This window comes from Anopheles merus, chromosome 2R (assembly GCF_017562075.2).
Source record: "Anopheles merus strain MAF chromosome 2R, AmerM5.1, whole genome shotgun sequence".
Lineage (NCBI taxonomy): Eukaryota > Metazoa > Arthropoda > Insecta > Diptera > Culicidae > Anopheles > Anopheles merus.
The window spans coordinates 2,629,798-2,641,187 of NC_054082.1; the positions used below are offsets into that span (position 1 = coordinate 2,629,798).

Below are 11,390 nucleotides of genomic sequence, written 5' to 3' on the forward strand. Positions count from 1 at the left end.
GCATTGCCAAAATCGGTACGGCAACGGAAACATTGTCTAATGTACGGTGCAACTATCGGTATATGCTAACTGGCAGCGGGAAGCGAATGATGAAGGCGGAGCATTCGCGAACTCGGCTACACCGCTGTCGAACCAATCAGAGAATTTTAAACAGAAGCAAACGGCACGTTACAACTGTTGATAAAAAAGAAAGGGTTGAAGGATTTCGAAATTGTTGTGGAATTTACATCATAGCATTGTAATGATGTTAAAAAAAGTGTGACAACATTAGTTCAAATTATAGTTTAAAACTTACCGTACTTACTACTTTTTTTATTGGCATTTGATAACAAAATATGTTTTAGACCTTACTGATGCAACCAAATAATATAGGGCACGAATCGAGAACGCTTAAAATCAGCGGACGAATTTCTTCTAAAAATCGTCAATGGTCTACGGATGACAAAAATCATGTTTTAATTTTACGTGCTATCATTGAAACCCATTTTGCCTTCTAATCTGTTTAGACCGTTTTAGAACTCACCCAATTCTTCAATTCTAATTCCTCCCATAACCGCCTCTTTCAAATTTATACTATACCAGTTGGCCACAGTTGAACGTCACTGTACTGTGGCATTTACAACGGCTCCTCGAACGTATCTCGAACGATTTTTGTTTATTTTTCTCTCCCGATGTAAGAGCGCTATGCTGCTTGCTCTTTCACTCTCCCGGGGCAAACCCGGGGCCTTGCGTGAGTTGCGTTGCGGTATCTCATTCTATTCCCACTGGCTGTCAAATACCATCTAACGTAATGTCAACAATAGATGTCAACCGTGCACGGGCATACATGGTTTGGCAAAGAAAAAGTTGGTGTATTTATTGTAATTTACTGAAAATCTAGTGCCGGTTTGGCACCGACTACCAAGTACCGTCCGTGTCCGTGTTTGTCCGTGCCACTTGGGGTGCGATTGTGTTCCATTGCGTGCAGTGCTTGTGCCCGATTTGCATCGAGTTCCGGTCGCGCAAGGGAAGCGTACCATGTAGAAGCAGGCGCTGTTTTGTTTACAGATTAGCGTTTTCTGCGTGCGGTTGTTGGTTCCTACAGGCAAAAGGCATAATTGACGCTTAATATGTGGCCCGTGTCGTGTGCTGCGTCCTCAATGTACATTCTCTGCCGTTAACACATTCCTTTACCACACACCCAGCCATCCCAGCGTAGCTGCGAAACAGCAACACCGCAGCCATCGCGTTGCGAGCATTTGATAATGTTTTCAAAAGTCCTCAACTATCCCGCGGCCAGCAGCACAACGAACGCTCACACACGCTTTGTGGCCGCTTCGTCGACCGCCGTATCGTCCAGCGCAAGCACCAGTTCCTCCTCGTTCAACTATGACAACCTGCGGCTGGACGATATCCTGTGTGCCGTCTGCCAGTCGGTGCTGATCGAACCGGTGTTTCTGCCCTGCCAGCATCTCTTCTGCCGCAGCTGCATCCGGGAGACGATCGAAACGAACAAACTGTGCTGTCCGTGCTGCCGGAAACGGTTCGGCACATGGTATCGCAATGCTTCCCGTGCCAACGAACTCGTGCACGAACAGCTTTGGCGTGCGATCCAAAGCCAGTTCCGTGAGCACTTGGACGAAGATAACCCGTCAGCAGGCTCGTCGAAACGCTCGGCGACGCATCAGACCAAACCATTATACACAGCCCGTAAGCTACATCAACTTCCTAGACGAATGCAAAAGCTGAGCTATGAAGTTAACCTTTGTTTCTTTTTTTTCAGCACCAACATCCACCGTTCAGCTGGCCAATCCGGGAGAAATCGGAAAGGAGTACAAAGACGAGCTGAAGCGATACCAGAAGGAAATTTACGAAGAAAAGGCAAAAGAGCTGACCGCTTCGGAGCAGTATATAATCAATCTGTACAAACAGGAAGGTATAATCGATCTGGCCGATAACAGCAGCCACGTTTCCGTATCGTCCGCGACCACTCCCGATCTGCATGACGGTGTTGGGGGTGGAAAATGCTCCACCGTGGATCACGCACCGGCCGGTTGCGGTTCGGTGGCGGGTCCATCGACGGTACGCAGGCAGATTCAGCCCAACCAGCTTACGACACTTAACGGAACCAAGCCATCCGGTACATTGAATCACAACTCACCGTCTAGTGGAAGGTAAACGGATCGATAAACGCATGATGGTGGCCAGTCCAGTGGTATTAAAATATGCTTCTTTTTCCGCTCATCTGTTTTAGTGTAATTTCAATTTCCTCCACTTCGTCCGCCGCGTCCGGTGTGACCGCTTCATCGTGTGCCACGTCGTCCGCCTCGGGACGCTACAGTTTGATCAAATCGGTCGCCCAGAAGGTTGGCCGGTCGGCAGAGATCGTGAAGCAAAAAGTGCAAGACACAATCCTGCATCGGCTAACGGCAGGAAAGCTGCAACAGCACCAACGTTCGCTCAACGTAATCGATCTGAACAAAAGCGAGCTGTGCGTCAAACCGACGGCAGTCCACAAGCTGGAGCGTCGCGGCGTGGAAGGGGACGACGCTGAGGGAGGAGACGATTCGGACAGCTTGAAATCGGAACAGAACCACTTCATACCGATCGTGCAGTCGATGCCGAAAAGCAGGTTAGTTGCTTTCCCTCCTTGCTGTAAGCTTTATATCTAATTTGCTTCCGTCGTTTTTCCTCTTCTACAGCTTCTCGTGCAATACCTTTCGGCGTGTGCCAACCGTCCGACCTGTTCCATCGCCGGCCAAGTACGAATCGTCCCCGCAGAAGAGTCCCTACCAGCCGCTCAAGCACAACAGATCGTCGTCAGCATTTAAGGTTGTGAAACTAGAGCTTCTGTCCCCGTCGCCGGTCCCGTTCGCCGAGCCCGGGGAACAGTCGTCGGTTGTTGATTCGATAAAGAAGGAAGTCGTCCCGCGCAACACGCCACGAGCCCGGGGACGCCCACGTCGAATCAAGTTTACACCCACCAGAACGCAGAAAACACCGCCAAAACCGGACGCTGGAGCATCCGGCAGCAACGGTCGCACCAAGCGCACCGCGGCGATTCGCCCGTCCACCATAAAGGACATCATCGTGAGCGATCAGCAGCGCCGCGAGCAGCAGATCGAGATGGAGCGACGCGACTTTGAGTATGCGCAGAAACTGCAGCAAAAGCTGAACCGTGCGTGTGGGGTAATGCAGGAGATCCAGCGACAGCCCGGAACCATGGCGAGAAGCACCGTCTATTCGTTGCGTCGCAGGGGCTTAAACTACGGCATCGCGGAGAGAGCGTGCGACACACGTGGCGGTAGCACCAAAAGCAACAATGCCGTGTTAAACAACTCGGACGATAATACTCCCAGCTCGAGCAGCACAAAGAAGCAGCCGGCTTCGGGTCAGGCAACGCAGCGCAAACGTAAGGCCACCAGTAGCAGTGTGGAGAATGACGTTCCTTCCAGCGTTTCGCCTCCCAAGCGAGTTGCGCCACAAGTGAAAACGCGACGGCAGACGCGACAGGTTCGAACAACCATCGGCGGCAACGATACCAGTCCGGATGAGTTGCAGCAAGACTATCCGGAAGAACCGCAACCGACTGTTCCGGTGCGTAAATCAACGCGCAACAAGACTCGCTAGAGGCGATGCGATGCGCACAGCAACAGTACACCACACCGTTTGGTACAACTTCGACGTACGCAGGCACATGTAACACTCAGCAAACTATTAACCGCAGAATGAATCGTTGTTTCAGCAGGATATGATGGGTCAAAACAGAAAAGCAGACGAAACTCTTGTTTGTTATCGTTCCAGGACTGTTTTTTTTAGGTGCAATCAATCAAACACAGCACGGCAAACGAATGCAATCTTCATATTTATCTCTACTTCAACCTATCTTATTAACTTTATTGTATAAAGAAACCCACATATGAGCGGAATGATAGCAAGCGGAACGGGAAAATTGAATGTCGAATATTTGTTTCTGAACTGTACATGTATCCTGCGCAGCAAAGTAATACTCTTTTCGCGAAAGCTCTTCTTTTGTGTTGTACGTACATGAAACGTGATTTTTTTTTTTTTGGTCTAGCTTAAGCGATGTAATCCGTTAAGAATGGTTTCCTTTCTTGCAAACAATACTTACAAACGATGCGCGATGTGCGATACTATCGGCGAGTCCATTGATAATAGTAATCGCGAGAACAAAGATTCAAACTCAACTCTACGCAAAGCAGCGGCAGTTTATCTGTTTATCCTTATTTAGTAGCTCAATACAGCTGAACGGACGGTGGTCCGAGCGCACAGGAGATTAACCATGTCCCCAAGGGGCAGACAAACTTGTTGACAATGTGTAACGAACAGTATCATCATACGGCAATAGAATACCACGCGGTGGGGGGCAGAAGAACTTTGCTAAGAAATCATTCTGTCGATCGGATTCCAATACTTAGGTGTATATAATATATAATATATTTTCCCCCTGTTTTTTAGAAATATGTCAAATGCACAAAAGCGCGTTCGGATTGTGGTGTTGTGTGTTTAGTCGCCGCAAGCCGCGCGCCGCGTTTCGGCTTCTTCCAAACGCTCGTATTCTACAACATTATGCATTTAAGGGACGCGCGACGCACGTGTAGAAGCCATATACTATCCGCTCTGGTGGTGATTTTTTGTGTACGCGCAGCGAGACTTGCACACCAGTGCGTTTCTGCATTTTATTTTCGTACGGAAAGCGATTTTTTACTAATCAAACGACGATTTAGACGCGTGTAGCGTCCCATTTCCAAGGAAGTGGGCGCACAGGTTGCCACAATACACACTACTACTAAAAGGGCAGCAAAAAAAAACAAGCAAGCAAACAAAACTCCTCAAAATAGGCCACCATACCAACTCTGCTACACTCGGACACAAATGGAGAGTAAAATAAAGTTATCATCATTATCGAATCGAATTCTCTTACTTCTTCATGGATTTGCCACCGGCCGCCTTGCTGCCGGGGAAGTCGATCAGAATGACGGACAGTCCAGCGCTCATGCGATTGTCGAAGGACTTGGCGATATCCTCCGAAGAATCTGTATTGCGAGAAGATGTTGTGGTGCAGATCGAAAGACGGGAGGCTGTAAAGCATTAAAAACAACCTTACTGTAACTCTTCAGACATGTTTCCTACTCCCCACTACCTTACCTTGCTTAGAAGATATCGTATCCACGCGTCCACTGTACTCCGTGCCGTGGGAATTTTCACTCCGCCACGATATCTGACTCTTGGTGCGCTTAATCAACGGCAGGCGTAAACCCCGCTCGTAGCAATGCTTGCTGACCGACGCAGCCAGCTCCGTGTTTTGCTCCACCAGATCGGCCAGATGCTGCAGCGCGTTACTGTTGCGCTCCTCCAGCTCCTTCAGGTTGAGATCCTTCTGGAATATCAGCATCAGATCGTCATCGTTCGTTTTTGCCTTCGCCGCCTTGATCGCCAGCTTGAGCTCCCGTTCGGCGCGCTGGATCTTCGTCCGCTGGTCCATCAGCTCCTTCTGAATGCGCAACAGCACATCGTTGCTGTCCAGCCGCACCTTCTGGGCCTGTTCCAGCGCTTTATCGTTTTGCTCGCGACATTCGTTCAGATCGTGCAAGTTTTCCGTGTTCGAAGCCAGATCCGATCGGACGCTCTTGAGCGCTGCCACAGCCTTACAGTAATCGGCCTGGATGTTTTCCATCGCAATCATGTCCGGATTCTCGTCCTCTACCTTCTGGAATCCGCGCTTGTACTTGTCGTTCGCGTAGTTCATCACCTTGAGCGTATTCTCCAGCGCCTTCAGATCTTCCTCGGCCTTCAGGATCTTCACGTTTAGCTCACTGCCTTCCCGCAGCAGCATGTACTTTTCCTGGGCCGTTTGAATCTTTATCTGCGTCGCCGTAACAATCGTACCATCCTCATTCTTACCGAGCAGATCCAGCGACAGGTCGTACCGATTGCGCAGCTGCTCGATCTTTAGCGAACGCTCCGATATGTCCGCCCGCAGCTGTGCCCGCTCCTCGGCGAGATACTTCCGCTTCAGCTGCAGCATGTCCTTCTGGGCCGTTATGTCCACCATGCGCTTGTTGATTGCGGCCTCCAGCTCCATCCGGTGCCGCTCGAGCGTATACATCTTGTCGCTCTGGCTGTCGAGCTGCCGCTCCATCTGCTTGATGCGCATCTTGAGCAAGCTCTTCTCCACCAGCCGCTCCTGATTTTCGGCCTTGCACTGGCGTACCTTCTTCTCGCCACCCTCGACCAACAGCGTCTTTTCCTTCCACTTGCCCGTCATCCGTTCGATCTCGACTGCGTCCTGCTGATAGACCAGACTCGCCTGCCGGTAGTCCTGCTGGTTCTTAACCGTTTGCGCCAGCAGCACCTCCAGATTCTGCCGCTTCATCATCAGAATGTTTTGAGCGTGCGTCAGCTTGGCATGGGCTCGATTGGCCTCCTCCTGGGTATTGCCGGCGCCCTTCATGTTGGCAATCCTTTCCTGCACCTTCTCCATGTTGTAGTCTACGGTGTACGATATCTCCAGTTGGCGGACAATTTCCTTCTTCATGTTTTTAAGTGCAGCCTGGATTTTGGCCATGCCCGACTCGGTCGAGTGTACCTCCACCTTGAGCAGCTTGTCCTCCTCCCGCATCGCGAACAGTTGCTGCTGGGCGCGAAACAGTGCGGTGGACAGACGCTCCGTTTCATTCTCCATCGCGCGGATCTGCTTCTCCTCCGACTCCACAATTTCGTTCAACTGCCGCAGCCGGTCCTGTGCGCACAGGCTCTTGCTGCGGAAGTTATCAAGCTTGTCACGCAGCAGCTCGAGCTCGCTGAGATTGGCGTGGATCTGTTGCTCCTTCTCATTGCCCTCGACTAGCGAGTGGCAGTTCCGGCTCCGCATCATGGCCAGCTTGTTCGAGAGGTTCTGCACCGCTTTGCGCGTGATTTGATACTCGTTCGTCTTCAGCTGCACACTGTCGTTCAGCGCCGTCAGTCTGTTCCTCAGCTTCGACACCTCCACATTAAGATCGGCAATGCGGAGCTCAATCTCCTGGTTGTTGCGCTGCTGCTGCTCGAGAAACTCGACCTGCGCCTGCAGATCGCCCTGCAGCATCTCCGTCACCTCGTGGGCGCTGTCGATTTCGGCCTCCACCGATTTGATGGCACCCTCGCGTTGGTTCATATGCTTCACCGCCTCCTTCCACGTCTGCACCATGTGGCGGCGCTCGTAGTGCGCCTGGCGGAAAAGCTGCGACGTTCGCTCGAGAACCTGCTCCAAGGATTTGTACTCCTCGTACAGCGTCACCAGTACGGCCCGCCGGGTGGCAATTTTGTTTTCCAGCTGCTTTCTTTTCGCTTCCAGCGATTCAGCCTTGCTGGCATCCTGCTTGCAGTACTTCAGGATGAGCTTGTTCGTTTTATCGCCATCGCCCATCACCTGCTTCCATTCGGCCAATGCTCCTTTTGCCCACTTTATGCGCTCGGTGTACTTCTCCACATTGCCGGTCAATTTTTTCATGTCTCCTGCAAAAAAAGGAACAGCAATATAGGCGTTACTTTCAAAGATCTTACGCGACATCCACTTGATACCCACCCTGAGCTCGCTCATCGTGCTTCTCCAACTCCGAGTGCTCTTTCTTCGCATCGGACAGTTGCTGGCGGTAAAAGGAGCGATCGTTTTGCGACACCTTCAGCAGTCCGTGCTCGGTCGTGATTTGCCCTTTGTCCACACCGATCAGCTTGGAGTTTTGCTCAAACTCCTGCTGGGCATTCTTCAGATGCACCTTCAGATTGCCCAACCGCTGGTCACTAAGCTGCACCTTGCCCGCTGAGTCCGTCCTGCCCGCGGACAGACGATTGATCTGCTCGAGCAGCTGCTTGTTCTCCTCGTTTGCAATCGGTATGAAGCCACCCTCGGCCAAACCCATCTCCTCCATAACGCGGATTATGTACGGTTGTGTGTCAACCATCCTGAAGCCGTGGGGAATAAGATTCTCGGGGAGCTCGGAAAATGTCCTGCACTGCAACTGCTTCAATTTCGAACGAACTGCCTTGCTGAAAAGCTGTTTTCCTACTGACAACAACGTAGTAGTCAATCGGTGTCGACGACGCCAGTTACTATGGACACGTGGCAGGAGCCGGGGGTGAAATCGCGCGCGTGCTTTGATTATACTCGCATGCAAACTGCCTCTATCCGGCGACGCGGTGCAGTGTGCGCATGCGGTCCGGACAACTGTTGCATTCCATCGCCAAACCCCATACCACTCGTCGGTACAATTCCTATGGTTATTGATTATCGGGCCCAAATGCACCTGTGCGATGCAGAGGTAACCGCGCCTCTGTCTTCAATTCAATTCACTGAGGTGCGCTCGTCTTGTGCTCCAACAAGGAGGATAGCAAGCGGAGCGGTGTGCTGGATCTGGTGGCAGATGGGACACGCATGCGGAGTATTTACAATTCCTTGCTATTTTCGGATGCTTTCCCCATCGGTAACAACAGTCGAGCGGGTGCATTCTCTGGCATGTCTCCTCTCGCAAAGACGCGCTAACGCCTGCGCAAAGATCGTCCCAGCATCCGTCAAAACGTGCGCACGGCCAAATCCGTACGGCGCAGAACGAATTTTCAGCGAAGAAGGAAGCACCATTCTGTCTGTCAAAAAGGAAAAGATCACCTCAATTTTGGCCCTTTTGCCTAATCCGTTCCACCGAAACAAAGTGCCCTTTTAACGCGCTGTGTACTCTCCGGAAGCGAGCTAAACGAATGTGCACCAAAAGTTTGTCGTGCATCCTGTGCGGACAGCCCAATTTTCCCAGCATCGATGCATTGCGCGTTAGCTTGCTGAAAGTGACGGCCCGTCCCTTGAAGTGTCCGATCTGTGGTGACGAGCTGCTCGGCTTGGACAAGCTGACGATCCACCTGTTCGGCCATTCGTTGCTCGAGGACCAGCAAGCGGAGCGCACACCAGCGACGGAGCAAGCGACGAACGATGGCACCGGCAGCAGTCAGTCCAGCACCACCTTTGCCTCGAGCTCGTTCAAAACGTTGCGCAAAGTCCGTAAAAAGGCAGCGCACGAAACGGAAGTGAAGCACCGGAACGGCGGTGACAGCGGTCGGGCGGCGGGTGGCAAAATGTCGCCCGCGCTTGAAAATAGCCAAGCTGCTGCTGGTTGTTCCACGAACGCGAACCACTGTTCCGAGTGTGACGTGGTGTTTCGTAACTCGGCCCTGCTCAAAATGCATCGGGAGGTGTTCCACGACAGCAGCAACATTGCCCCGGTGACACCGACCCGGGACGGTGTGTTCGATAAGCGATTCCACTGCCACATCTGCCCGAAGGAGTTCAAGATGAAGGGTTCGCTGAAGATACACATGCGAGTGGTACACGATGCTGGTTCGAAGAAGATTTGCCTGGACGCCGACAGTGCAACTACCGCGCGTGCGATCGAATCTAGTAGCCATATGGCAACGAACGCGGCGGGTGTGGGCAATGGTGGTGAATGTACCCCCGCCAATGGACCCACAATGGTGCCCATGCAAATGCTCTTCCAGTCGCAACTGTCTCCCGCAACGGCCGAAGCAAACTCCGTGCCAGCGTCTTCCGAAACGCACATTATACAAATCATTGATCCTCGGCAACTCGCACAGGTGGTGTATCTGCCACCGAACTCCGACACCCAGCAGATTGGTCTACCTTCGACTGCTGGAGTAGCGCAGCAAGCCAGGGATAGCTTTTCACTGCCCTCGTCTCCACAGCAACCGCACCAGCAACAGCAGCACGGACAGCAAGGAATGCACGAAAATGCAAAGCAATGGGAATGCGAGGTATGCCGCAAATCCTTCACCACCAAGTATTTCCTCAAGAAACACAACCGACTTCATACGGGTCAGTAAGCAAGAGCGTACTCAATTTAAGGTAGTTCCTAATGCAGTTGTAACATTTTGCAGGTGAGATGCCTTACACCTGTGGAATCTGCCACAAATCGTTCACGTTTCAGCAGTCCTACCACAAGCATCTGCTTTACCACAGCGACGAGAAGCCGCACGTGTGTTCGGTTTGCAACCGTGCGTTCAAAGAACTGTCCACGCTGCACAACCACCAGCGGATACATTCTGGCGAAAAGCCGTTTGCCTGCGAAACGTGTGGTAAGTAGCGGTGTCCAGTGGAACTCCATGGTGTCCATGGTCCAATGAGGGCTAACGATGTCCTTCTGTCCAATTTCCCCCCAGGGAAGTGTTTCCGGCAGCGCGTGTCCTATCTGGTTCACCGGCGGATACACACCGGACTAATGCCGTACAAATGTTCCGGTTGTGAGAAAAGTTTTCGCTACAAAGTGTCCCAACGCACCCACAAGTGTCCAGCGAGTCCACCCGGGACGGTGGTACGGAAAACCGGTGATCTGCTACAGAAGCTGCTGCAGTCTTCCTCAATCATCCCGGAAGGGTCCGTCTCTGATCCAATGCAGCCAAAGGAACCAACGTTCATGGAGGGATCGCTTTGCAACATCTCGGCCGAGCCCAACGAGGAGGAGGACAAACAAACGACGGCAGACTACGTGAACCGTACGCTGGACGAGCTGGTAAAGGGAACGTACGATAAGCTGGATATCAGTAGCGCATCCTCGCCTTCCTTGCTGTACGATGCGCAGTTGCAACCGCAGCCCACACTGTACGGTGACGCTGGGATGGCTAATCAGCTGCGGTCACTATCGGACCAAACGGAACCACCGCAGTCCTCCTCTGCTGCCAGTGAGGCGAACTTCCCTCGCATCGAAAGCCTGTGTCTGCTTTCGCCGAGCGCCTTCGACGGTGGTCAACTGGAAGATTTGGAAGGGCTTAAGCTTGATAATGCATGGTGATTACGGAAGCAACGTCGTTAAAACAATTATCGTCAAACAAAATCAGCCTTTTTTCGTGCTAGTTGCTTGTCCCATCGAAAGCGAGGTATATTTGTGGCATATTTGTAAGCGGCACCCACCGTTAATGCGCAGTACTATAAGTTTACGACAGAGAATATACATTATTGAAATGAAAAGCCCAAAACTCAACCATCCAAAGCGATTTGGTATGCAAATTTATGTGTATCTCCCTTCCGTGCCATCTTCGAAGCGGGAGGCCTCGAACCCCAGCGCAGCATACTATAACCTCGAAATGCTCGAGACGCTAGGTAAACAAAGGCGTCATGCATACAAGCGATGTCGCAACAATCAGCGATTTACAAAACAGCTGATATTCCTTGAAATTTATATTCTCGTCGCTATCACGCACACCAAACCAACGATTCGAACGACGCTACACGCACACAGCCATGAACGGTGCGTTAGTTCCGAGTAGGCGCAGTTACGCTTTGCGTACCGTTACGCCATCGGCCATACTGAGCCTTATTTTGACAGTTCCAGGTAAAGCTGCGTGTAGAATAG

The 11,390-nt window shown here is 51.7% G+C and overlaps 3 protein-coding genes across 3 annotated transcripts; 2 read left to right on the forward strand and 1 right to left on the reverse strand.

Moving 5' to 3' along the window:
• The first annotated feature begins 770 nt into the window (after window positions 1-770).
• On the forward strand, window positions 771-4,198 carry LOC121591100. Its single transcript, XM_041911479.1, has 4 exons — window positions 771-1,689; window positions 1,763-2,153; window positions 2,234-2,611; window positions 2,682-4,198. Exons 1-4 carry the CDS (start codon window positions 1,245-1,247, stop codon window positions 3,607-3,609), a joined length of 2,142 nt encoding a protein of 713 aa, XP_041767413.1. The 5' UTR covers window positions 771-1,244; the 3' UTR covers window positions 3,610-4,198.
• Window positions 4,199-4,665: 467 nt separating this feature from the next.
• LOC121591098 (coiled-coil domain-containing protein 39) lies at window positions 4,666-8,323 on the reverse strand. Its single transcript, XM_041911478.1, has 3 exons — window positions 7,568-8,323; window positions 5,149-7,497; window positions 4,666-5,081 (listed from the first exon to the last, which is right to left on the reverse strand). The coding sequence occupies exons 1-3, from the start codon at window positions 7,941-7,943 to the stop codon at window positions 4,921-4,923; spliced, it is 2,886 nt and encodes a 961-aa protein (XP_041767412.1). The 5' UTR covers window positions 7,944-8,323; the 3' UTR covers window positions 4,666-4,920.
• Window positions 8,324-8,451: 128 nt separating this feature from the next.
• LOC121591101 (zinc finger protein 271) lies at window positions 8,452-11,018 on the forward strand. Its single transcript, XM_041911480.1, has 3 exons — window positions 8,452-9,856; window positions 9,919-10,116; window positions 10,201-11,018. Exons 1-3 carry the CDS (start codon window positions 8,734-8,736, stop codon window positions 10,827-10,829), a joined length of 1,950 nt encoding a protein of 649 aa, XP_041767414.1. The 5' UTR covers window positions 8,452-8,733; the 3' UTR covers window positions 10,830-11,018.
• Window positions 11,019-11,390: the final 372 nt, after the last annotated feature.